This window comes from Neltuma alba, unplaced genomic scaffold (assembly GCF_004799145.2).
Source record: "Neltuma alba isolate B1F8T4 unplaced genomic scaffold, ASM479914v2 tig00010270_pilon, whole genome shotgun sequence".
Taxonomy (NCBI): Eukaryota; Viridiplantae; Streptophyta; class Magnoliopsida; order Fabales; family Fabaceae; genus Neltuma; species Neltuma alba.
In genome coordinates, this window is record NW_021635195.1 from 74,907 (window position 1) to 101,536 (window position 26,630).

General features: G+C 33.9%; 3 protein-coding genes across 3 annotated transcripts; all 3 read right to left on the minus strand.

Annotated features, from left to right (window-relative positions):
• Positions 1–975: 975 nt before the first annotated feature.
• On the minus strand, positions 976–7,418 carry LOC114755434 (serine/threonine-protein phosphatase 2A 65 kDa regulatory subunit A beta isoform-like). The gene is made up of 13 exons (XM_028944311.1): positions 7,259–7,418; positions 6,607–7,022; positions 5,680–5,926; positions 5,329–5,441; positions 4,891–4,970; positions 4,530–4,671; positions 4,333–4,413; positions 3,640–3,744; positions 3,338–3,520; positions 2,607–2,699; positions 2,059–2,198; positions 1,927–1,993; positions 976–1,381 (listed from the first exon to the last, which is right to left on the minus strand). Exons 2-13 carry the CDS (start codon positions 6,997–6,999, stop codon positions 1,262–1,264), a joined length of 1,764 nt encoding a protein of 587 aa, XP_028800144.1. The 5' UTR covers positions 7,000–7,022; positions 7,259–7,418; the 3' UTR covers positions 976–1,261.
• A 2,754-nt stretch (positions 7,419–10,172) lies between these two features.
• LOC114755430 (aluminum-activated malate transporter 9) lies at positions 10,173–13,777 on the minus strand. The gene is made up of 6 exons (XM_028944308.1): positions 13,223–13,777; positions 12,347–12,484; positions 11,971–12,240; positions 11,734–11,870; positions 11,497–11,643; positions 10,173–11,416 (listed from the first exon to the last, which is right to left on the minus strand). Exons 1-6 carry the CDS (start codon positions 13,605–13,607, stop codon positions 10,724–10,726), a joined length of 1,770 nt encoding a protein of 589 aa, XP_028800141.1. The 5' UTR covers positions 13,608–13,777; the 3' UTR covers positions 10,173–10,723.
• An 11,580-nt stretch (positions 13,778–25,357) lies between these two features.
• Positions 25,358–25,950, minus strand: LOC114755433 (heavy metal-associated isoprenylated plant protein 25-like). Its single transcript, XM_028944310.1, has 3 exons — positions 25,930–25,950; positions 25,729–25,810; positions 25,358–25,631 (listed from the first exon to the last, which is right to left on the minus strand). The coding sequence occupies exons 1-3, from the start codon at positions 25,939–25,941 to the stop codon at positions 25,486–25,488; spliced, it is 240 nt and encodes a 79-aa protein (XP_028800143.1). The 5' UTR covers positions 25,942–25,950; the 3' UTR covers positions 25,358–25,485.
• Between the last annotated feature and the right edge of the window lie 680 nt (positions 25,951–26,630).

The window sequence follows — 26,630 nt, forward strand, 5'->3', positions numbered from 1 at the left end:
TGACCTTATGATTTTGAATTTGGAGGGAACACATTCAATGTTGGCCAGGGTATTTGGAGGAAACAAGTTGCTCTCCCTTTCGCGCCTCTGTTTTGGCTCCCTCCTCTCCGCCAAAATGTAACCGTTATTTACTTCCATGTTTCATCCACAACACGTGGCATAGTTTCGGGTTTTACGTTATAAAATAAGTCTTATATTTAGAACCACTGTCAAGATAAAAAAGATTACAATCTGTCAAATGATGAAGATTTTTTAAATACGTTATTTCATGATTTCATCTGTGAAACTGACAAATCGCACCGACAGTTGGAGTGTTTTTTTTTTTTGGCGGGGCGGCTAGAAGGGAGGAGATACAAAAATTGTCGGGTTTTGGAAATGAATAAAAGATTATATATCACTTTTAAACAACAGACTCATTATAAATAAATATAAACAAATCTGTTAAAATATTCTCAAATTTCTTACCGTTTTATTTTCTTTGCCATCCTCAAATTTGCATGTATAACAACACATACACCAGGGAAATTAACCACACACCCGATTACCATCAGGGACACTGACTGTTGACTACTGCCTGGCTAGCATTGACCAGTGAACAGTTAAAGAAGATACCTTTCTTTAAATATTTTTATTAAAATATCAATATTTTAATATTCACACTTATTTTTTAGATCTATAAATAAATTTCTAAAATTTACGAGCCAACTTCTTAAAATATAAGTAGTTGAATATTTATAAATCAATTTCTTAGATTTACAAGTCAACCTCATAGACTTGCAACTAAATTTGCGTAATTTTTTATATTCATTCTTCAAATTTTACAAATTGATTTACAAGTAAGGCTCTTATAACTGACCTACAAAGCTATCAAATGACTCAGGAAAAACTGGTTGGCCTAAGAAAAAGAGCCCCAAAAAAAACACCCAGGAAACTGAATCGATTATTCGATTATTGCAGCCAATGACACATCATGGTGAATCTGGCATGTACGTACAAAACATGCTCATCTTATTTTGATATTTAGATTTTCATATATACTCTGACATTTTAATGTATACATCAAAATCCATCCACTTCTGGACAACTTTACAATGCTACAAAGAAGAAACTGCTATAAATTTCAAGGGGGAAATGATTAAAACAGAGCCTCAGCAGCAATAATGTGAGCTACAGAAAAATATGCAAGTTTTCTTGATTCCAATAACAAAGGAAACAGGGAAGATAACAAGGGGAAAGAACTGATAACAATAATCAGATTGATCTAGCTGGGCTTTCCGACTTCATGGTTAGATTGTAGTGCTTGGGTGGCAAAGAACCTAACATCAACATCAGGATCCTCACTGAGTTCAGCCAAACAGGGACGGATAGCCTTCTCAACCACCTTCATTGTTTGAATGGTATTTGGAATATGAGAAATTAAAATAAATATGCATCACTTCCATGTGTTAAAAAGCATGAATGAAAAAATGAATTAAACGGGTTGGGGAGAGTAGGTAAAAAGAATGGGGCTCGTATCCAAAAGAAAAGGAAGTGGAGTCTAAGGAATAGGAATCAGTAGCGGTAGGCATAAACACCACTGATTGATGCTATCTACAATAACTTGTGAAAGATTGATAATTAAAGATTTGGCATCAGCTATACCTATATGCAAAAATAAGTGTTGTCCAAGATACATTTATCCAATATTTAAATTAGCTTCTACCTGCCTAGTTTATTATAAGTTTAGCCAATTCAGCAAGTCACAAGTCTGATCTTGTTAGCAAGAAAGGAATTCAATCCGCCATAAATTTCTTAATATCACCAAATTTACGTTGGAATAATTTCCAAGTTATTATAGTTTTGATCAGTAGCATGTTGCAATTGCATATTCAAAATTTAAGTTTGAAGTACATTATAGATGAAAAGGCTTAAATCACAGCTACTTACAGACTGAGCTACAACTGGAATGATGGACTGAAGAACTTTAGCTACATTGAATTTGATGTTGGGCACCCTGCAAGGCCAACTATCAGCAATGAGTCTGATGAAGACATGAGGTTGAGGGCTCATCAATATTACCTGTCTTTTGATGCGTCTATGACTACAGGGAGCAGTTTTGAAGAAGCAATCTCTGAGCCCAGAACAGGAGCTAACAGAGAGATTGCATGAAGAACGGTCATTCGATAAAGATAGTTTGGATCGTTTATCATCTCCAAAACCTGCAACAAAATCGTTATTGGATGAATACCAGGCCAAATATGTTCAACCTAACCATTTATAGTATCTTTAAGAAACCATAGGCCCCATTTGGTACGTAAGAAGGGGAGAGAGGAAGTGAAAGTGAGGGTGGAATCAAATAAACAGGGCGTTAGTGTTCACTAAACATGAAGAAAATTTTAAGACATCAGTTTCCTAGAAAGAACTTTGTCACAAGCAAAACAACACCAAACCAGCGGAGTGCAGGGTGAAATAAAACGTTGACTGTACTAAAGGGGGCTTATTTCATAAATCAGATGGCAGAATTTTGTCAACATCATCTTAATGCATATCAACAAATCAAGTAACAGAAGGGAAAACAGAACAACATTAATCAAGTAATAAAAAGAAAGCAGAAACACAGAATGAACCTGAGGAATTATATGCTGCATTGCCCAATCTGGTCCAAATTCTTCTGCCAAGCGTTTCACGTTATTAGCAGCCGCATCACGAATTGAGTAGACCTAAAACAATGAAAAAAGCTGAAGAAGTCAGCATAATTCATTGACCCTAAATTAAAAAATACACCAAATTGTCAGCTTCCTGACAAGAAAATAAGCCTGAAATTTTGGCAAATGGAAAATTTTATAAACCTTTCATCAAACACATAACTTGCTTTAGATCTTCAAAATCAGGTTCGTTTTCAAATTCAATTCCTTTGCAGACTACACCAACAAAATGCAAACAACACAAAATGCATCTTGTAAACTATAAATGACTATCATTTGATTCGAAGAACAATTCTTGTTTTAGCTATCTAGTCTAAAAATTTTATTAAAAAAATGCGCACACATGCATTACAGAAAACCCTCTTTTTTTTTAAAATTTGCTGCAAAAGAAGTTAACTCACACTGCTAATGCATTAAAACTATATACGCACACATTAAAAAGAAGCCAATCCACTAAGAATTAATAAATAGTAAAAGATGATAAAGAAAGCACAGAAGCTTAACAGTTTAAAGCAGTGAAGGCTATAGATTACAATTAACAGCATTAGCACGAAGCAAGTCTTTCAGTCATTTGTTAAGGTCAATAATATGCACTTCAAAAATGAAAGCACCATGGATTTGAAAGTAGAACTTAATTTAAATGTCTTGTAAACCTTGTCCTTCAGCCATTGCATGCAAAGTGCTCCAAGCTTGTCATCAAAAAAATCTACACCCAACTGACTTGCCAATAAAGGTATATATTCTATGATTGCGAGTCGAACTCTCCAGTGACGATCCTCGGCTAGCTCAACAATAGCTGGTAATAAAGACTGAGATAATAGATCAATGCCAATTACCTGCATCAACATGGAACTTACAAAGCTTAATAGAGGAGATCAATAACTAAAAAAACAAAAAGTAAAAGTTTTCAACTTAAATCACCAATTTAGAGATATTCACGTTTGAAGCTGCAAACCTGATTTACTTGGTCGAGCTTGCTGATAATGTTCAGCCTGACATCAGGAAACTCATCTTTCAAAAGTGAAAGGAAAATTGGCAGAAGCTGCTCAATTGTTGCATCCTGCAACCCGCCCAGGAATAAAGTAAATGTAAAAAGACATACAAATGAAGGGAATTGTTCCATGAGGTAAAGCAAAAGAAAATAGGCAATGACATAGGAACAATCAGTACATGAGCATAGTAACTAAATGAGACATCAAATATATATATATATATAATCTATCCAAGTACAACAGAATTCACATTGGACTAGCATCTTGATTCAAGTAAGCTCAACCTTGTCAATCTTTCTTTGTTTTTCTGTTTCGTTTACAATAGAGATAGCCGACGTGCTTCAAAATTCATACTCCCATCTTGATTCAAGTAAACTGCCTAGTACATCTATTTCACTGAGTAATATATTTCATATGATGCTAAAATATATAAAGTCTTAAAGTTGATCCATTACAAGATGAACCTACTGCACCATCTCGCATATACATCAATGTCATCACCATTCCTGGAAAGACTAAATATATATGTTCGATTGCGGATCCTTAGAAGTTAAAATAGCCTTATGCTAGCTTTTCCTCTACACAAAATATTTAAGAACAATGTATAAAGCTCCTAATAGTTTACTTAATGTTGGAAACTAGAGAGAGATCCCTACCTTCCCTAATACTGGAGCCATTCCCATTATAACTGAAGCCAATGCAGAGCGAACATGTTGAGATGAATCAGTTGATAACTCCTATGGCAGGAAAACTTGATCAGTTGTAAATATATTTAGACATCATAACAGACCAAATCTACAAAATGTCAACATATAACTTCTACACATTTAAAGATTTCTTTAGGAATGTTTACCTTCACACATGGTAGAATATGCTGGATGGCTAGTTCTGGATTTAACATGCGAGAAAACTTTGTAACTTTTCCAGCAGCAGCAATACGTACTTCAGCCTCATGATCACGCAGTAGCCGAACATACGCAGGAAGCAAGTCTGACCTAAGAATTACCATCATCACATACGGTCAAATTAGATTTGTCACAATTTACATACATTCTTTCATAAATCCCAGTTTTTTTTTTTTTGGCTGATTGAAGAATGCATATCTAAAAATATCATCATTTCCCAAACAGATTGTCAGATAGCAGCAGAAGGCAAAAAAAAGAAAGCGCACAAATCGAAAACAATAAAATCATTTAACAGTTAGGAAAGGCTACCTGGTGGGCTCAGGACCAACAGCTTCACAGAGCTCATATAGTTGATTAGCAACCATGTAACGAACGCGCCATGACTTATCCTGGTGAAAAAATTCCATTTAATCCATCTCCATGATTATCTCATTATTGAGAATAACCAGGAAAAAATTCTCAAAGTGGAAAGCTGGTGGGAGTATGAGCTTGGAACATGACAACTGACTAAATATAAAGAAAAAACAGAAATCACAGAACCTATACAGACTAGCATCCCACATTTTAACTGTTATTTATGACTACTTGACTTTTTGCTCACCCTGAAAATCACTCTCACTAGTAAAAAATATTTCCATCCTCATGAATTTCCAAAATGAGACCAGGGGAGGGTGAAGTGGCTTCTTTCTTGGAAAACCAAACCAGAGAATCCACAACTTCCAAAATATATGTAAATGCTCAATATACCTGGGAGAAATTAACAATGATAGGAAGGATAAGTGTCACACAATCTTGAGGGTCCACCAATTTCCCAAGAGCTGAACAGCCTTCAACAGCAAGTAACCGAACAGAATCTTGTTCTGAAAGAAAAAGAAATCATTAATTTAAATCTCATCCAGCGGTGCATGTTCAAAAATAATAACAGATTCTGCACATGCATAAGCATGACAAACTCAACTTTTCATTTATCCCGTGCTAGGTTGACTAACACAGCATATGTAGAACTGCATATTCTTTTCATATTTCCTATTTTCAGCCCCCCTTCCCTCTCTTATCTATCACAGTTAAAGCTAGAAATAGTACATAAATTTGACATACCATCTTGTGTTAGATCCTCAAACATGGGCATGATATTGGTTTTCAAATAAGTAACTTCAACAGTGGCAGCAAATTTTCCCAGGTTTGTTGCAGCAGATCTCCTAACCATTGGCATATCATCTTGACACAGCTGACCGTACATAGTTCTCAGCTCCGTTTTTAAGGCCTCCGGTGCACTAGGGTAAGCCATATGAAACAAACCACATGAGGAAACTCGCGCTGTGAACCACTCACCAGCAGCCAGCCTCTACATGTTGGATCCAAGTGAATGGTTAGTGCACTTTCACTCTAACTACAGTCAGGTACATTATATCAACAAGGAAGATGAAAATTTTGAAAAGGAAGACAATCGACGCACATATGGTAGTAACATCAAACAATAATATAGAAGTAAATATACACTCTGAACCTGAAGCCTATAGTTTGTGGCACTTTATGTGTTCTACCAACACTTGAGAAATTAGATATAAGCAAAGAAATCAACAGCTCATCAGCATATATATTTTTGAGAAATTAGAATGTAGTATTCAATATAAAACCCATAAGAGTGTGACTAGCCTCAAAGTATGACAACCCAGGCAAAGATACCATGAATGAAACTTAACGTAATCTTTCACCACTGGTCCCTTGAGTCAGGTCCTCCAACCTAAATCAATATGGCACCAGGAGTTGTGGCCCGCATTACTTGGTTTTTAAGCACCAATAGAGAGCTGATGCATTTCCTAGGCAATCCAAGCTAAGAAATTAAAAAAAGAACAATCATTCAAAAATTATTGACCAACTTTGTAATATTGTGCCTTCTTGTCAATAAGTAGATTATTGACCAACTTTGTACTGTTACCTCTTCTTGTCAATAAGTTCTTTTCAGTAAAAATTAATTGAGAAGAAGAAGAAGAAGAAGCAGAAAGAGGTAGTGCAACCTTGTACCTTAACCAGAGGATTAAAGTACTCGACCAAGTCTTTTTCTCTCATTCGAGCTCCAATTCTACATAGTGACTCCACTGCTTTGTCCCTCACGCAAGTTTCCTCAACCGAGCAGAGAGCTTCTAATGGAGGCAGTAGCACATTGGCATGTTCTACGCCTCCAACATAAGGGATAAAAGCCCCCAACTCCTCTGCCATCGCTAGAAGCACCTCATCATCATCGTCATTGCTCTCACTGAGAAAGGGAATCAATTCCTTCCTGGTCCTTTCCTCCCCAAGTACACGTGCAACTGTGGAAAGTTTGCGGATCGAGTTTAGCCTACGCTGGATATCATCGCTCTTCAGCTCATCAATTAAAACCGCTACGGGATACAGAGGTTCTTCTATTGTAGCCATCTTGTCTCCTAATATCCTTAAAACTGCAAACAAAAGAAGATTATTAAACAGTTCATTTAATGCTCACTCATGAAAAGTAATGATTCATTTTACGAAGTGTGAAGTAATCACTTGGCTTGCTATTAATTGATCGTTCACCTCCCTCAGAAAGATGCAATTTTTTTCTTCACATTTCTTCTTTAAATTCTTAGCAATCAAATGCTTGCAAGAAAAAATCATTTCTCATAAACAGCAAGGGGTTCCGAAATCATTAATCTACCTCTTGATCGCAAGCAATAGCCACCAATCCAGCGAATATTATAATCAAACGAGAACAGGCAACGTAAAGAAACTCCCGTTTACCAGGAAAACGAAAGAAAAGACGGAAAACCAAATTATGTGACACCAATGAGAGAAACAGAGGAAGCAGAGGAAGAACTAGTCCAATGGTAAGCTTAAAAAGCGAGAGAAAGAGAACGGTTTTAGTGTTGCACCTGATGGGCTTGTTTGCTGGAACTGGGAACTGGATCTAATAAGAGACGGTGGTTACAAATGAAAATACCGCGGATCAGTTGTTGTGGGAAGGAGAGAAAATTATTTATGGAGAATTTCTCATTTTATTTTGTTTATTTTTTACCAAACTGCCTCCTCGTATGGCCTCATTCCCCTGTACGACCGTACAAACGAACCCCCACTGCTTTAGGCCTATTATTCAGGGTCTTTGCAATTTTGTCCTTTGCAATAAAGCAGTTTGCCACCAGCCCCCTTTTTCTGCCAATGTTACTGCAAACCCCTTGTCTTACATTTTTGTTTGCGTCGTCCAGCTCCTTCAACTGAAATTTCTGCCGAAGGATTAACCAGAGTCTTTGCATTTCAGTGATTAAGGTGAATTCAATTAGAAATCCTAAAACACTAAGCTTCTGTTTGATACAAAACATTAAAAATAAAGAATAGAAACTTAAATTGCAACTGAGAAAAATAATTAAAAAAGTATTTAGTATGAATAATTATTTATTTTATGGGATTAGATAAAATCATAGAAGCCGAATTGCGGAATACCACCTTCTTCCATAATATCTCTCAATCTCACATAGATGAATTTATCTAATCCCATATAATAAACAATCTCTCATGCTGAATGTTCTTTTAATAAATTTTCTGAATCTCAGTCTTTACTTTTTGTTTTCAATGTTTTGCATCAAATGGGACCTAAAAGTCTGATTCTTCAAGGAAAATTTTGCAAAAACATGTTTTTCAAAGGTTGGGTGATCATAAATACAAGAGAGATTAAAAAATACTTCACCCATCGCTATTTACTTGTTCTCATAAAATAATATGTATATCAAGGAGAAAGAACAATCTATGTACCACATTCTCCTATAGTATTATTTAGTATCCTGCTGTTTTAAATCTTAGATATTTCTATTAAATATTATCTTTTCTTATGATTTATTTATAGATCACTTTTAGCATATTTTATCATAACGAAAAAAAAAAACTTAAAACTCATTAATCTTAAAATTTAATAAGTTTTCAGCTTTATCCTAATTAAATACTTATACTTTGCCTTATTTTAATAACATCTACCAGCATTTAATAAGAGGTAAATAGCTAAATTCATAAGAACAGCTCAAGTACATTCCTCATAAATAGTACTTTAATAAAAAATTTTTGGTCTTGTAAATAAGATTGAAAGAGTATTTAATAAGAGTGTTATTGAGAACAAGTTATAATTATATCTTGAATTTGGAACAAGACATCTACTCTTTTTTTTTGGCTTGAAAGAACAAGACATCTACTAGAAGACCAAAAAAAAATCCAAATGAAGATAAATAAATAGAGAGGAAATACCATGGCCCTCGTCTCCCTAAATAGTGTTACCTTATTTATGGTTGGCACCGTGAATGCGGAAGGTCCAAAGGCATAAAAGTTGAGTTGGGGAAAAATTATTCACCAAAAAAAATTAATGTTGGGTTGAGGCATTCAAGTGGCTTAATCCTAGAGGCTAGTACTTAGTTTGACCCCACAGCGGGACCTGCATTAATTCAAGTACTGCCTTCAGTCCTCTGTAGCTTTTAACTTTTTAGAAAACCTTTTGAAAAGGATACTTGGCTTTTATTATAAGGCTCTAGAAGAAGTATTTATTATAGTTTTTCAATAGTGTTCATTTTCAATATTAAATGCTTTCTTTCTCATTTGACTTCTCCTCATTACAGCATGATTTCAGTATAGGCGAAGTGTTGTAAACCTTGTTCATATATACCGACTTAACAACAATCTTACCTTTATTCCGGTGAAAGTAATAAAAAAAATGTTACATAACAATAATTGAAGGGAACATGAGGTACCTACATTCCATGTGATGTTTCTTGCAATGCACATATTGATGTTTATAATCCCCCAAATTTTCATTATACAATCTTTTTATGTATAAATGACTAGAGGTTAGAATGTTATCGAGTTCATACCTGGTTAACCTTGAAGTGTTTGTGAAATCGTGCTTGATAACAATTTAGGGGACTTGGATTCTCTCCACTTCCTTCCCATCCTCTTCCCCTCCACTACCCTTCTTTTCTCTTCACAACCATTAGATTAAAATTTCAATGGTCCAGATTTAACATCTTATAAAAATAATATTATTAAAAAAATAAATAAATAAATTTAAACTGTTAAAATCTGGTCTGAACAGTTTATAATTGTAATAAAAAAAATTAAAAAAAATTTGCTCTATAATAACAGTTATGAACTGTTCAGATTAGATTTTAACAGTTTAAATTTATAGAACCATTGGAGTTTTGATCCAATGGTTGTGAAGAAAAAAAGATGGTAGTGGAGGGAAAGAGGATGGGAAGGGTAGTGGAGAGAATCTGATTCCCAATTTAGGACCTATTCGGATATGTGATGAATAAATGCTTATAAATACTTTTATATAAACTGAGACAAAATTTCTTTCACATACTTATCTCGTAAATTATTATCAAGCTATTTATAAGTCATTCCATACAAAATCCTAGATTACTCAAGCCCATGCAGCTAAACTAAAAGACAAGGACATTCAGAGGACAATATATTAAGCCAACGTACAAGATACGTAAATTTCATGAAATAAATAATGGAGTGATCCCCCCTCAGCTCAAGCTGACAAGTAAAATCCAGACATGCAGTGCCATGTGGTGATACCGCAACATATTCAGTGGCAGGAATAATAAGAAATGGTACCATTCATCTACGATCTACGAATGACAATGAAGTTTAAAACAAGTTCTCATCAGATTCCGACTTCACAAGTGGTTTAACTCTCCATAGTTAGTTGCCAAAACTGACAAAAATATATAGTCACCTACCATTAGGTGATTACCCATTTTACAGCTACAGCGATGAGCATGAGGCAGCTAACTATCTCATTTAACAGCAGCTGTGAATTGGCCTGGCATAGCTAAGAAAAATAGTTCAATCCTAAACCGAGCTAAGATTGAGAACAAGCTCTGATGGCCTCAGCAGAGCATATATCATTGGACTCCCATATGTTCTCCCGATTTTACCTTTGGCTACAGATTCACTCTGGTCATTTGATTTTGAGGCTTTGAACCGAGTAAACAAAATGCAGACACCTAGGGATCGGATCATAGAACATTTCTTTAATGTGGGATACATTGCTCGTAACCAAATATCGTATCCCATTTTTTCAGGGTCCCACATTTAGGGGGCTGTAAGGAAGGATTATTGGGTTGTCAAAGCTTCTATCTCAGTCTTTAAATCTCATGCAATTGCACAATCGGGACCAAAAACCAGAAGATGCAACAGGTATTTGCTGCTCGAGCGGGTCCTTAAAGTTTGCTTTCTCACTCAATTCGTCAAATGAATCGACAAGGTTCTGGAGCCTTGCAACAAATTCAATCAGAAGGGAAGTAAAAGTGGCTAGAGTCAGTGAACTAGCACTTTCATAGGTGTTTGATCCTTCCTCTTCGGTCACTGCATCTTTTTTAAAGGATATAGGAGGAGGCCAAGATATCTGCTTCTTGAACATGGTTTCCGTGGCAACAACTGCAGGAGGCACAGCAGAGTTACCATTAGGAGCAATATGGCCATCCCAACTTTCTGAAACTTGAACTGATCTGAGATCAAGGACAGCTTCACTGAGAGACTTGTACTCCAGAAACTTCCTTTCTTCATCCACATCCAAGAGGTCTCGGGGTTCAGCCTCTTCTCTTGGCCGGTTTCCAATTTCCCAGCGCTCTGAATTTACGAGAAGGTAGGATTTTTTGTCAATCTTCATTTGCAATTCTTCTGCCGCCTCATGTACTTCATACAGAATGTCTACCTGACCTAGTTTCTCCATCTTTTTAACTTTGTTTCCAAGTTCATGCAACACCTTGGCGCCTTCACTGCCCACCCTCTGAAGCTCACTACGGAAAACTTGTCTTTTCTCAGCTGGAGCCTACATATCAAGACGAAAATTTAATACATATACACTCCATTAGATAATCCACCGAAAAAATTTATATACAAAAGAAGTACCTGTATTTCAGAAAGTATACATCCATGCATAGCCATAACCATAAATGCGCAATGCCTTAGTGCTCCACTAACTTTCACATAATTCTTCCATGGATATCTAAACATCTTGTAATGACCATGAGGTGGCTCCCATACAGCAAAACCCACCTTCAACAGCATGCATGCAACAGTGAGTCAGAAGAGAATTGATATAACTATTTATTGTTAAAATGAGTAGAAAAATGACATTGATGCTACCAATGCATCCTCTTGGCTGGTAGATTCAACAGCTGATCTGTAACCACTATAAACCGGGTCATCAGCTGCCTGGTAGGTCAGAATTTTTGAAGGAACCCTCTTATATTCAATACAATTAAGGTAGTTCTTCACAACTCCTGAAAATAAGTTCAACAAAGTTATTCAATCAAGGCAATGATGCTGAGAAATAAATCTATACGCTGTCAGCGTGATAATAAGGAAAATGTTGTAGACAACCTTCCAAAGATGTTGCAACACCAAAAAAATTTTTGGCCACCAGATTATGCAGATCCTCACCAGCCCAGATTGGATATATGCACATATTTACCCCCATTGAAACACCAGCGCCAAGGGCAATGAGCAAAAATCTACTTATAGCTGTTTGGATAAATTCCCCAGTGTGATATCCAGATACAGTGATGAAACAGTATGTGATCAAGAACACACGGAATCCATATTCATAAGGTTTCAATGTTGGGTATTGTTTTGCATAGGTGGCACAAAACCCTAACAACGCATAGCACTTGTCAGAAAACTCCGCATAAGCCAAAGAGATCAAGGAAAAAAAGAGAATAAACCAACAAAATAGGAACCCAGTGAGCAAAATCAAGACCTGCAGTGAAGATGCTGACGATAATTATAAATTCTTCCCATGGTCCAGCTAATGCTGATAACGCTGCCGTTCCCCAAGCTAGTCCCCCAGCTGACAAAGTCCCCAGTCCTCTGTTAAACCCTTTGCTAAGAGTTGCCCCTGTAGAATTTCATTTTAATTAACTATAAGGTTGATACATGAGCCTGGGTTGACTACAAGAAGAGCATGAAAAAGATAAAATTCACCACAGGTACTCAAAAAATTTATTCTATGGTAAAATAATGAAACATGATTAAAGACCAAGTCATTACAGGAAAATATGGATATAATTAATACCAGTAACATTGATATAATTAAACCAGTTTCGTCAAGTCGAATACATGAACAAAAGTAAAGACAACTGAAACTAAAGTGGCTTTGGAGCATGCAGCACAAGATGATTTACCCGTGGATTTATCAAAAAGAAGAGGCATTAGCTGGCAGGATTATGGAACTAGTAAAGTTGGTGGCAAAAGTTGTTGACTTGAAGTCCACTTGGTCAACTATTTTATTAAACATCCAATACGAAGAAATACACGACATTTCCCATCCCCAATTTCCCAGTTCAAGTCATTATTAACAATTAATTGACTTTCTTCAAACTCAGACATGTTCCCACGGAAGGAGACTTGACTAAAGCCCCCACACAGCCCCCACTGTACTTACTAGTCAATAAACATGCCATTAGGTGAGTGAAAGGACAAGCCTTATGCAGTAACCAAGCGAAAGGGCAAATTCCCGGGATTTGCGCCAGGCAAGCGGAGAAAAATGGAGACAACTTTAATAGGATCTCAAAAAGAAGTTTAAAAAAACAAAACAGAAGCCCCAGATTCGGGAAGATTTTAAAAACAAGCGTACCTATACTGAATTCAAAGACAACCACGACAGTTAGTATGGCCCAGACGGAATAGCGACTCATTCCCCTGAAGGGCTCTTTCAAGAAAATTAAGAGGGAAATAAGCATCAAAGCAAGACCCATTTTGGCAGCGAAGATAACCTTCCTGGGATCAGAATGGCCCATCTCCCAGGCCTTAACAGCAACGCCGCGTACTCTCTTCCAGCCGCTGCTAAGTCCATCGGAGAGAGCTCGGTAGGAGCAGCCACACCTCGTCGGAGTCTCTTCATCAGATTCGTATACATTGATTTTAATCTGGGAATACCCACCCTTCATAGACAACAGCCTCTCCTTCTTCTCAGCGAAACTGTGCCTGAAAGAGCCGTGTTTTGCAAATTTTGAAGTCATCTCTGACCAACCAATTTGAGATGAGAACAGAGACGAAAAATCAGCAAACTGTATGCCCAGATTTGAGCAGAGGAGCCAATTGGGACAGTAACTTTTTTTGTATCTCTAGCTTTGGGAGGGAAACGTCAACATCGCAATGATGGACAGTCTGATAATTTGTGTGCTCTAGGTAGCGGGGGAAAGAACAATACCGCCACCAATCAGATCGGAGGTTGTGAGGACGGGAAATCGTATCTGCAGAATCTACTGTGCTTTTGTGTCTCCGGATCAGAGAGGGGACCGAAAATAGTTGTCTTTATATCTGCTCGTGGCCCACCATGCTTGCCAATAAAAACCTGACACGTTATCCAAAAACCGGCATGCCTCGCCAGCATTGCTTGTTATTATTATTAGTATCAATTATCAATTATCAATTATCATAATATTAAAAATTAAATTTATAAGGTTAATATAACTTTTTATAAATTATTTTGATTTTGGTCCTCAAATTTAAAATTATCTATTTTAGCTTCTCAAAATAGACTATTTTTTATTAAATTATAAGAAATAATATTTTAGATAAAAAACTTAAAAAATATTTAAAAAGTTGAGGGATAAAACCAAGATGGTGATAAGTTTGATCGATAAAAATTATAAGTCCGCTTGAATTTTTAATAACATATAGTATAATTTTTGCCGGCAAATATAAAATGCCTTCGCAGCGAGGAAAGAGTTTGGATAACAGGATAATTGTCCTTAAATTTTTATTTGTCGATTTATTCTTATTTTCAATGGAAAGATATTGATAACTAAGAAATTAATAGATATAAATAATAAAAATTGAATTAAAAAATAGGTGATTTAAGAGGTAGTAAAAAAAAATCATCCTAACAACCAATAGTGTTTTTGACCTTTCTGGCAAAGAAAAAAAGGTATTTCTGACCTTCAATAACACATAGTATTTACATTTCACGTAATTAACGAAAAATAAAGCGCTTCATATAGTAAATATTCTATTCAAGTCATTATTAAATTATGATTAAAAAAGATATTAATGATGGGACGTATTATAAATATTATATTTTATATTGATAAGTATTAAGCTATTAAATTATAACAAAAAATAAATATATATATATATATGTCAGGCTAATTGAGAAAAAATTATTATTATCTTGAATGAAATCGCGATAATTAAATTATTTAATTATTAATGATTAAAAAATGCTTATTCTTAATTGTAATTTTTTTCTAATTAACAAATTGTTTCTGGGTTTTTTTGGCCACAACAAATTATTACTTATTTAATAAATTAGACCTGAACAAGAAATTTTTTTTTTTGGGGGCAAACCACGTGAGCAGTTTCGATGACATCTCCTGAGCGGGGAACGGGCCATCTTAAAAAGCCTAATATATTTTCAAATTATTTATAGTTACACTGTTATTTTATTGAAAATTTTAGGCTAACATATATACTTGGTTCTTTAATTTTGTGTAAGGCTTTAGTTTGATTTCTTAACTTTAAAAAGTATACTTTTAGTCTTTTAAGTTTTAACTCTAAAATTACTAGTCTTAAATAATATTTTTTAAAACAATTATGGTTTTTTTAATATTAAACTTAATATATTAACATTTAATAATGTTTTATCAATATTCAAGAGAGCAACATAATTTTTTTTTTACGGCTTTAGAATTAAAGGACTAAAAATTTACTTTTTAAAATTAAGAAACCAAAATAAAATCTTATGTAAAATTAAAGAATTAAAAATATACATTAGCCAAAATTTTATATATCATAGTGTTATTATACTAATAATTATGCCGGCCAAAAAAAAATTATACTAACAATTAGACTTATTATAAATTTATTTCATATATTTTTTATATATCCATATTATTTCTTATCAAATTTTTATTTTAATTATCACATCACAAATTTGACTACCGGTTCAACTATCCGGACCACGAGAACTTAGATCTAGGCATTGTTAGCCTTTTCAAGTTGATATTTGATCCGACTTTTGAGATACTGCTGATAGGATATGATTTATTATTTTTTTTGACCAGCAGGATATGATTTATTATACTCCATTCGGTCCTAGCTCTTTAAATATAAAAATTAGTTAATTAATTTATAAAGATTAGAAAATTTGGGTGTTGATTTTTTTTAAAGCATTCCTTTCGTTATTTGTATTAGAAACTATCTCTTGATGAATACCTCTAAATAACAGCTTAGAAAAAGAATAATAAATTTGTGAGACAGATTAAAATACATCAGGGTCTTGACTCAGGACTAAAGAAATCCCTTATGTACTGTTATCTTAAATATAGGAGTCATTTTATAGTGTGATTTACGTTATAAAATAAGTCTTATATTTAAGATCAAAAAAGTATTTTGGATGAGGGTAGTACAAGATAAAAAAGAATATTGGAAAAGAATCCGTCTTGTTTTTCCTTTCATGTTTCCTTGTCGGTGAGTAGAATTTCATCATCGTAGTTGATCTACCTGCCGACTGGCTTAATGAAAAATTAGATTTAAAAAAATCAAATAAAAAGTAAAAGGAGTGGCCATGATCTAGTTGAAGTAGAAAGATGGAGACGGTGATAAAAGTGGAGCAAGTTGGATTTGGTTTCAAGTTTCAATTTTTAACTTTGAAGATAAGCATAGCACTTTCCCTTATTACGCCTTACCAAGTGCAAAGAGAAGCCTTTTAATTATGACATTTCCCTGAAATATCAAGGTCCATCACATTTATCACAAAACTAAATAATTATGTTCATTCGTTGGATGAAAATGCCCATCATATCTGGTGACAACTTTTTCATTCTGTCCACCCTCATCATTATTTGTTAAAAGTTGATTATTTCAGATAAGCCAAAAAAGAAAAACTTAAAAGTTGACTTTATCATGTTTTTTATTACTCCTCCGGTCTTAATTATAAGACCCAATTGACTTATTTGAGGAGATTAAGGAAGTAAGTTAAGTTGGTTATTTATAATAAATAAGTGTTGTCATTCCTAAAATATCCTTGCTAATTAAATATATTGGCTAAAACTATCATTATTAGAAAGATTATCTTGGAAAAAAATGCATAAATATAAGAGACAAAATGAATTGGGGTCTTATAATTAGGACCAAATAAAAAATCAAATTGGATCTTATAATAAAGACCGGAGGAGTACTAAATATTCTAATTTCTACGATGAACATGGGAGTGGCTCCTTTTTCAGGTGCCTCCATTCAAATCCCCACCCTCACTCTAATCATCTTTGCTATCAAGCCTAATGAATCCCATCATATGGAATGTAGGATTTAGGCTATCAGAAATGGGGCCCCCACTTCCCTGAACATCAAATCATGTATTCTTTTAAAATAATTAAGCGAGGCCCGAGGCTGAAGTCGGCATGATCAAACCTACCCTAGGGTTAGGTCTTTTTTTTTTTACCTGAATACCCTAGGGTTAGGTCATTGGGAAAGTGAATTTCTACCCAAATTAAAAATATGAAAGACTTTCACAGCGCGTTTGGTACGTTGAAGATCCAACTCTGACAACAACAAAAAATCAAAATCAAAATTTCCAAGAACTTGGTTGGATAATTTTCTGAGAATCAATTTTTTTTGGGCTGCGGGCAATTTTCATGTACGTAAAAGAAAATCAATTTTCACCCTTTTGATAGAAACTCGTTTTTCAGCACAGATGGGCAAATGTAAAAGATATATTTATCCTTCAAAACACGTTATTTTGCCCGCTCCTTCTTCTTCACCTGCTACTTCTTCCTCTCTCCTCATCTTTCTTTCTTTCTTTCCATCTCCTTTTCTTTCTTTGTCTTGATATTCATCATTCTTTGTCGACAAGCAAAACGTTTCATTCATTAAAAAAAAAAAAGAACATCACCCGTATCAGCAAAAAAAGAAAATACCCATGCTTGACGCATGAGCCTTTTACCTCATTTATCAAATTTAAAACTTGCCTAACATTTATGGCCTATGTGTAAATACTTTTGAAGTGAAAACTTGTTATATATAAACACAGACTCAATAGCTTTTTAACAACATCTGTCTCAATAAAAATGTCTTCATATGAAATAGAAATGATTTTTCAAATCTAGCTCAAAATCTAGTGAAAAAAACGTTTTTGATCCTTGCTTACAATTTCGATCATAACTTTAAATTTATAGAGTATTTTTGAATGGATCTTATTACATTAAAAATTAGATTTAGAGAGCTTTTTAAAGATAGGTCATTTGCCTAATTTGAATTTAAATCGAAAAAGCTATCTCTAATCAAAAGTTGTTCTGCTCAAAATGTCAAATTCAAATTTTGTGAGAAAAATTAGAATATATTATGCATAAATTAAAATTTTTGTAAACAAATTATAAGAGAATGTTTAGATAGAAACCAAATCATGATTTTAAAAATATTTTTATAATATACGAAGTAAATATATAAAAAAAATTTCGTTTTTAAAAAAATACTTCTTAATTTATATTCACAAAAATAAGTATATTTCAAAGTTGATGTGAAAAGATAGGTCATTATATGGAATGCAGGATCTCTTTTTTGGGGACTGAAATGGAATGTGGGATCCAGGCTATTAGAAATTGGCCCCGCAATCCCCTAAATGTCAAATCATGCACTTCTTTTAAATAATTAGGCGAGGCTAAAGTCTTCATCAGGCAAACCTACAAAATTAGTTCTCACTTTTCATCTACATAAAGGAAAATTAATTCTCACTTTTTTTGGCGGCATTCGGCAAGCTACTTTCCAAATAATTAGGCGAGGCTAAAGTCTTCATCAGGCAAACCTACAAAATTAATTCTCACTTTTCATCTACATAAAGGAAAATTAATTCTCACTTTTTTTGGCGGCATTCGGCAATCTACTTTCCAGCACAGGAAGGCAAATTTGAAAGACATATCTACCCCTCAAGACACACGTCACTGGTCACTGCTCTATCTTTCTTCTTCTTCACCAGCCGCATCTTCTTCTCTCCTTATCTTTCTTTCTTTCCATTTTCTTTTCTTTCTTTCATGTTGATATTCATCAACCCTTACTGACAAGCAAAATCTTGCTTCATTTATTAACAGAGAAAAAAAAATCACCCAGGCTTGACCCTTGAGCTTTTTAGTTCATTCATCAAATGTAAAACTTGCCTAACATTTATGGCCTATATATAAATACTTTTGAAGTGAAACTTGTTATTCATAAACATAGATTCAATAGCTTTTTAACAACATCTACCTCAATAAAAATGTTTTCATCTAAAACAGATATGACTTTTCAAATCTGGTTCAAAATCTAGTGAGAAAAATGTTTTTGACCCTTGCTTACAATTTTGATCATAACTTTAAATTTACAAAGTGTTTTTGAATAGGTCTTATTGCATTAAAAATGAAACTCAGAGAGCTTTTCAAAAATAGGTCATTTGTCCAATTTAAATTTAAATTGAAAAACACTACTATAAAAATATCCAGTTTCGTATACTCACTCTAGAGGCTTTTTTTTGTCGGTTTAAGAGGACTGACAAACTCAATTATTTTTATATATTTTGGTATCTTTTATATGAGTTTTGTCAGCTTAATTGGTCCCTTTTTGCCTTAATTGATTTGTTTTGTTTTATTTTGAATTATTATTTTATAGGGGCAAAATTGTCATGTTTTGATTTAATTGTGACTAATTGATTTTTGAGGACAATTAATGCTACCTTATCTTTAAATTTTTGCTTGCAAGTTTTTGGAAGATTTTGAAAATTAAAAAAAAAAAGAAAGAAAAAATAAATTAAAAAAAAAGAAAATAAATAAAATAATAAAAGTGGGGGAGCAAAACGCTGCGTTTTGCTCCACCCCTAATATCTAATATTACATTCACCATCAAGGGGACCCGGGAGGAAGAGACGCAAGCGGGCTGAGGGAGAAGACGTGGGCGGCGTGAATAATACCCCACTAAACCTATTATTCAGGAACCCACGAGCGAGAGGAAGCGGAAGACAACACACACGAAGCACACAAGCAAGTTAGAGGAGGCGGCACTTGCGAAGGAGAGACAAAGCTGAGCGGCGGCAGAGAGAATAAAACGAAAGACAGAGCTGAGGGGCGGCGTGAAACATAGCAGACCAGCGACGGCGAATTCTTCCTTTCCACCGAATCACCATTATCACCGTCTTCTCCATGGCAGCCCATAGCAGAACATTGACTGTAGCATTCCTTATGGCAGTCCGTGGCTGAGGTTATGTGATTCTCTAATTCAACAACAATGGCAGGGGCTTGGATCATCAAGGGGAGTTTAGTTGCTTTAATTTCCTACTCAATAATTGTTCAACAATTCCTAGGTCTTAGAATAGTTTTTCTAATTGTTGGGATAATTGTATTGCTTAATCTGATTATATTTAGAGATTATTGTGACTGGATTATTGTTTAGCATTTGACATTGGGCTGTTTATAGCTTTGATTTCAATTATGATGTTGTGGTTATGACATTTATATTGATTTTGGAGTTAATATATTGTGATTTTCTAAGGTGGCTTAGAATTTTGGATCATATTGTCTCTTGCTAGCTTTAATTCTGATATTTTGGATTTAAGAGTTTCTAATTAAGCATTGGTTTTTGGCATCCTTAATCCCATTTTACTATTCTGGTTGCAGTTAGTAAGTTGGGATTTTAGGAAAATATTTTGTGGCAACTCGAGGTGGCTCGGTTGTTGGATTAAAAGCTTAATTATAATTCTTAATTCATTATTTTTAACTCCCACATCTTTTAGAGTGATGATTGCCTACATTGTTGAATTAGAGGATTGATTATCATCAGTGTTATTTGTGTGTCTCATTTTCATTCCTTTCATCTTCAGTTATTTCAATCATCTTTTATATAAAAGAAAATAACAAAAAAAGTATTTAATTTCAATTTAATTCAAGGCATTTAGTTAGCAATTTTTCAAACTCAAATCAAAAAATCCTTTTTATAGTTTAGGTTACTTGCATTTATTTACTAGGATTTAATTTCGTTTTCGACTCCTCAAAGTGAATACGACCCAGATTGTGCACTATATTGCATTAATTCGGTTAATTTTTGGAGTAACCCCAAAACGACAATTAAGGGAAGTTCAACTTCAGGGACGTAGACAAAAGAGACGTAAATAGAAGTTAGATATTCGTCTATTCAAAAAAAGAGACAAATGTGGTGCCATATATTCATATGTTCTGGGAAAACAAACAAATATACAAAGCACACATATTCATCTACTCTGGCCAAAACAGATGGATATAGTGTCATTTTAAAAAAAAAAATTATTTGTATTGTCAGTTTTTACTATAACCCATAATTCTAAAGTATGTCAAGCAAAACCAAAACAAAACAACAATAAAAACAATTCAACAGAACCAAATCATGTTGCACTTTCCATACAAATCATTTTAAGGGTCAAAGCAAAGGACAACAATAACATCTAAATTAGTTTAATTAATAAAAAAAATTAAACACCTTAACTTAGTCATATAATACAAGAAAGTTTAAAACTAGAAAATCTAATGACATCCTAACTTATTTAAATAGATATTTTAAATTTTAGAATCCCATACTTCTCTAAAATTTAACATGGAGATTAAACATTGAGGACACTCAATTAACTATCATATTCCAACAAATTTTCTCTCCTGGATATTTTCACAAATACCTTATGTACATTGATATTTAAACAAATTTAATATGCTTTTAATCTTAATATACTTTTTCAATCATTATAATTGCTTTCCAAAAGCTATTATTCACCAACAATCAATTTAAATAGAAAATTTTTGACACCAAAATACCCAAACAATCACTTTCAACCCTCATATAATAGTCTCACATAACCAAAACATTCAACGTCAGATCACATAACTTACCTTGCTTCTTGCAAAGCTAAAGCCGTGAAAAAAGAAGCAGAGAGTATTGTCAAGCACACAAGAGAAGAGAGAGAAGCTATCTGCCATCAAGAAGAGAGGCTAGCTATGGAGTTCACTGTGTCATTAAGCTGTTGCATCACCAAGAAAGAAAAGAGAGGAGAAGCTATTGTCAACCATGAAGGAGAAGATAGAAGAACGTTGGTTGTTGCATGAGAAGAGAGGAAGACGGAGAAGAGGAAGCTTGCAGCAAAGGAGGAGAGGAGAAAAAGAGAGACTGCTATTAGGGTTCGCTCTGATCTGATGAAAAAATAGCATTGTGTTTTGGAAATTCAAAATTTAAAGCAAAAAGTTTTTTGTCTGTTACTTTGTTAGTTAGAGCATAACATACAAGTAGAGCCGGTAATATGGGCCAACCCGCCGATTATGGGTTGGCCCGTGGTGGGCCTGAAGTTTGGCGGGCTGGGCTTTTTAGGACCGCTTTCTGACGGGCTGGAATTTTTTCAACCCGCCCGCGAGGGCTAACCCGCCAACCTGCCAAATTTTGTTTTTTTGTTTTATTTTTTTTTAATAAAACCTACTCAAAGTCCCAAATTCCTAAATACCTAAAATAAACATGCAAATAGAAATTATCATATATAAAACATAGAACCCATCCAAAGTTTCAAGTTCCAAGTTTCAAATATATCAAAATATTAAACATATGATTAAATGAACATGATATGTTCTTAATAATTTAATAAACATCTCGAATTAAAACATAAATCCAAATTAACACTACCACAAAGTCACAAACACAATGTCACTACACAAATCACTATCAAGTGCTCAATCATCACTCATGAGCTAGGGCAAAGGCGCAAAGCAAAGACAAAGAGCAGAGAGCTTGGGGCTTGGGACTTGGGACTTGGGAGTTAGGACTGGTCGAGGGCGACTGGGAGACTGAGTCTGGGAGAGTTGGGAGTCTGGAAGGAGTGCGACACGCAAGCAAAATGTGAAAATGGGACCGTGTTGGTGTTGCCGTGTTAGACTATTGAACATGGACTGCTCACTGTTGCATTGTGGACTAGGCTAAGAGTGTAGAGACTAAGAGGCAAAGGGAAAAATTTGCCAAAAAAAAAAATGGTTAAACGGGTTGGCCCGCCAACCCTGCGGGTTAGCCCACCGCGGGTTTGGACTTGGCAGTTATGGGCTCAAAACTTCCATTTTAAAACGGTCCTAATTTTTATCAACCCAACCCGCCACTTATTGGCGGGTTGGTGGCGGGCTCAACCCATATTACCGGCTCTACATACAAGTATGTGTGTACATATTTGTCTGTTCTGTCATAACAGATGAGTATAGTGGCCTTTTTTCTATTTTAAAAAACCGATAAAAATGAGAGACGCAAATGATCTATTTTGTAGTAGTGAAAGTTATATAGAATCAAAAGTTGTTATGCTCAAAATGTCAAAAACAGGGTGTAATAGAGACATAATGAAGTTAAATTTTTGAGAAAAATTGGAATGTATTGTGCATAAAAAACAAATTGGAATTTGTATAAAAAAAATTCTAATTCATATTTATAAACCCATGACTAAACTTTAAGCTGTGAGAAAGAAATGAGTATATTCAAAGTTGATGCAAAAGAAGTTGAATTTTTGTGTCAAATTCAAATTTCCTTCAATAGATTCAAATTTGAAAGAAATGAGTATATTCAAAGTTGGTGTCAAAGAAGTTGAATTTCTGCGTCAAATTCAAATTTCTTTGAATAGATTCAAATTTGATGTAAGAAATTTCAAATTTTCTACATCAAATTTGCTTGAAAATAAATTTTAAAACACAAAGTATTTTTGAATGGGTCTTGTTGCATTAAAAATTAAACTTAAAGGGTTTTCCAATGATAAATCATTCAACCCATTTAAAATTAAATTAACAAATGTATGTCATCAAAAAATTCACATTTTAATTGACTTTATTTATGTTCATTCAAGTTTATAAATTGTTTGGTTGTACTTCCTTCCTTTTTTCCTTGTGAATTTAATTTTATTCCTTGTACTAACTTCTTTGTTATATTTTATTTAAATTTGTATTTAATTATTTTTTAATTATTTAACATCTATAGTTAATTTTATATTTAATATTGAATGTTTGTATTTATGTAACTTATAATATATTTTTTTAATTATTGATTATTTAATAATATTATTATTCTATAAGGTTAAAAAGTATTTTTATTTAATAATATTATATTTTTTCATTAAGGGTAACAGAATAAAATTGCACAATTTTTCAACCCATTTTTATCCCGTCAAACATAAAATTTTCTATCAGCCTATTTTCTGTTTCAGTACTAATCAAATATGTCATTATTCAAAAAAATTTCATTGCATTCTTTTCTATTTATTTCCGTTCCAATCAATTCTTTTTATCAAAAGGGCCCTTTTAAATATCAGGTGTCAATTGGCGGTCTGACTGCCACTGGCCGTCTGGCCGGGTGGCATGTGTGTGTTGGGTGCCCTGTTGTAACCACACAAAAAAAAATTGGCGGTCTGACTGCCGGACGGCTGGGTTTCCATTATTAATTGAAAAATGTTACCCCTTTCGTAATTGGGTTACATCTTCGTTTTGATATCAGTATGAAAATAATATGCTCCAAAAGTCAAGATTCCCTATTTTTTAAATTAGTTAAATGACCTCATCAATATCAAGCATAAATAATTATAAAACGAAGCTGACGGAACATAGCGCATTTTTTTGACCATACGGAACATAGCTTATTGAAGTAAGGCTATTTGGTTTACTTTGAACTGTATTAATTTAAGGGAATGGATCTGGTCCATAGGAATCTGCCAACCTTAGCTTATGGCCTGAACTTGGACATCTCAATTATCACAAGCGACAAACGCGAATCCTTCATGTTTTTACTAATTTGAGTCTTATATTAGCTTTTGTCCTTAATATAAAATATAAAAGTTAGTTAGTTAATTAAAATATATTTAAAAAATTAGTTAAGGTAGATCATTTGTGATAAATAAATATTATGTTTCCTAGAATATCATTTCTAATAATATGTACTAGCTAGAACGACCATTTAATGAAAAATTATATTTAACATGTATAATTATTATAAGAACTACTTTAAAAAAGATAAATAAATATGAGAAACAAAGTAAATTTACGTCTTCTATTTAAAACCAAATTAAATATCAAACGAGCTCTTATATTAAATACCAGAGGTAGTATCTAATTACATAAATAAAGCTCTCTTACGAATAAGACATCATAGATTTGATCATACTTGTAGTTTCATGTTGTTACAATATGTTCTTTTGAATTGGAGGAAAAGAAAAAAGGAGAATTTGATCATACTTGTAGTTTCATCTTGTTACAAAATGCGCTTTTGAATTAGGGGGGAAAAAGAAGAAGAAGAAAAATAGAGACACTACAAAAAAAAAATGACTTTCATTTTGTTACAATTTTGCTAAGACAGGTTTTATATGGAATTATAAATGACGATGTTGATTCTTAATATAGTGCACATCTAAAAATATTTTAAGAAAATTAATTTCTAATTATTACAAGGTCTCATAACCAGCTAATGGGCAACCGACAAATATTATGCACATTTTTCTATCTTTAATTTTGAGTATTCAATATATTCACAAATACACTAAAAAGCGTCAAAAACTTCGGAAAACATGCTAAAATAATATAAAATTCCAGAGGTTAACAAGAAGACCACAATTCAGGTTACTGACAGCATGAACATTTTCATTCACCCATGAAAAAATTAAGATTTCTTGAACTGAATAATTTGAGTTTAATAATTTTCCCTTTTTTTAAAATTATTTTCCTGTAAGGAACTTCGATCGAGAACCAAAGCAATATAAACCTAAACGAGAAGACAAGTCGACAAAATGGGTGTTAGCATGTGAAATAACACGTACAACAACATTTCAGATGTCTGGTGGTTAACTGTGGCTTCAGTCGAAGGTTTGAATTATTGATCACAGTCTTCTCATCCTCGTTCACACCATTGCTATTCCTCATGTATGTCTCCTGTTTCTAATATCTCAACTCTGCGATTAGTCTTCTTCTTTATCTTGATTGCCACATCCTGAGGAACGAAGCTCCCACACACTATTACCCTGCTTTGCTTCTTCTCTATCAGATGTGACTCCACTTCTATAGAGTACAGTTAATTCAACACAGGAATCATTTTGCTGCATTAGACCCAGTTACTGAAATAAGATAAAGGGTTTAATTCATTTGAAGGGCTAACCTGGAATCTCAAGAAGGGCTCTCTTTACTTTTCTATAGCAGCCATTGCAATCTACATTTATCCTCATCACCATGTACAAGTACTGCAAAAACAGAGGGCAGAACTAGAACTGGTTCAAATGTGGTTTCTGAATTTAATACAAATGGCTTTCTCAGAACTTCAGAGAGGAATTAATAATTAAGATGATGATTTGGAGCTTGCCTTCACTGTCATGAAACCAATTATCAGGGAGCTGGGACCGTGGAGAGAGATAGAGATGCTTCAAATCCCCAAGTTAGCGTTGCAAAATGGGAAGGCTAGCGTTGCCTTTAGTTGAAAAGGATTCTCCCTTCTCATCACAGAATCAAATTCTTCTTGCATATGAATTATACAAAGGCAATGATGCAGCTTAGTTGATGAACACTTTATTCTGGCCTCTTCTTTTGTGTTCTTTATGCATAGATGCCATGCAAACGAAACAAAGAGATAGTGCATGCCTTCTTTATGGAACGAGCATCTCTTCTCCTTCTACTTGTGGCTTCGCGCATTGATTCTCGTTTCTTTATGCAGACTGAATTGATTCCTTTAAGTTAAGCCAATTACATCATTATTACTAGTTAACATTGAATCCGTGTTTCAAATTTCAGATTTTGGATTCTCTGAGTCTTAAGCGGTCATGCGTTTGGATCTGGAAGAAGAAGAAGCTGGAAGACGAAAAATAAAGGTGGTGGTAGTGTAGCAACAAGTCTCATCCTCGTAAAAAAAGACTAATATTAGTTTAAATCTCAAGAAATACACTTGTTGAAAGGGTTTTAACTTTAACGCTTTTAATCTGACAGAAATTAGTCTCAAAACCAAAATAATTTGATGATATTTTGAGTTATACCCAGGAAAAAAAAAGAAAGGCGGTGGTGGTGTCCCTG

What these genes read in the sequence shown, in the direction of transcription:
- LOC114755434 (XM_028944311.1), bottom strand. Translation starts at nt 6,999, where the DNA reads ATGGCTACAATAGAAGAACCTCTGTATCCCGTAGCGGTTTTAATTGAT. An exon ending in ATATTCTACCATGTGTGAAG is followed by an intron (nt 4,414 to 4,529) that starts GTAAACATTCCT and finishes TTCCTGCCATAG; the next exon opens with GAGTTATCAACTGATTCATC. An exon ending in TGCAGCATATAATTCCTCAG is followed by an intron (nt 2,199 to 2,606) that starts GTTCATTCTGTG and finishes ATTTTGTTGCAG; the next exon opens with GTTTTGGAGATGATAAACGA.
- LOC114755430 (XM_028944308.1), bottom strand. Translation starts at nt 13,607, where the DNA reads ATGACTTCAAAATTTGCAAAACACGGCTCTTTCAGGCACAGTTTCGCT. An exon ending in CGTCAGCATCTTCACTGCAG is followed by an intron (nt 12,241 to 12,346) that starts GTCTTGATTTTG and finishes ATGCGTTGTTAG; the next exon opens with GGTTTTGTGCCACCTATGCA. An exon ending in GTATACTTTCTGAAATACAG is followed by an intron (nt 11,417 to 11,496) that starts GTACTTCTTTTG and finishes CTTGATATGTAG; the next exon opens with GCTCCAGCTGAGAAAAGACA.
- LOC114755433 (XM_028944310.1), bottom strand. An exon ending in AGCCCTTCTTGAGATTCCAG is followed by an intron (nt 25,632 to 25,728) that starts GTTAGCCCTTCA and finishes TGTACTCTATAG; the next exon opens with AAGTGGAGTCACATCTGATA.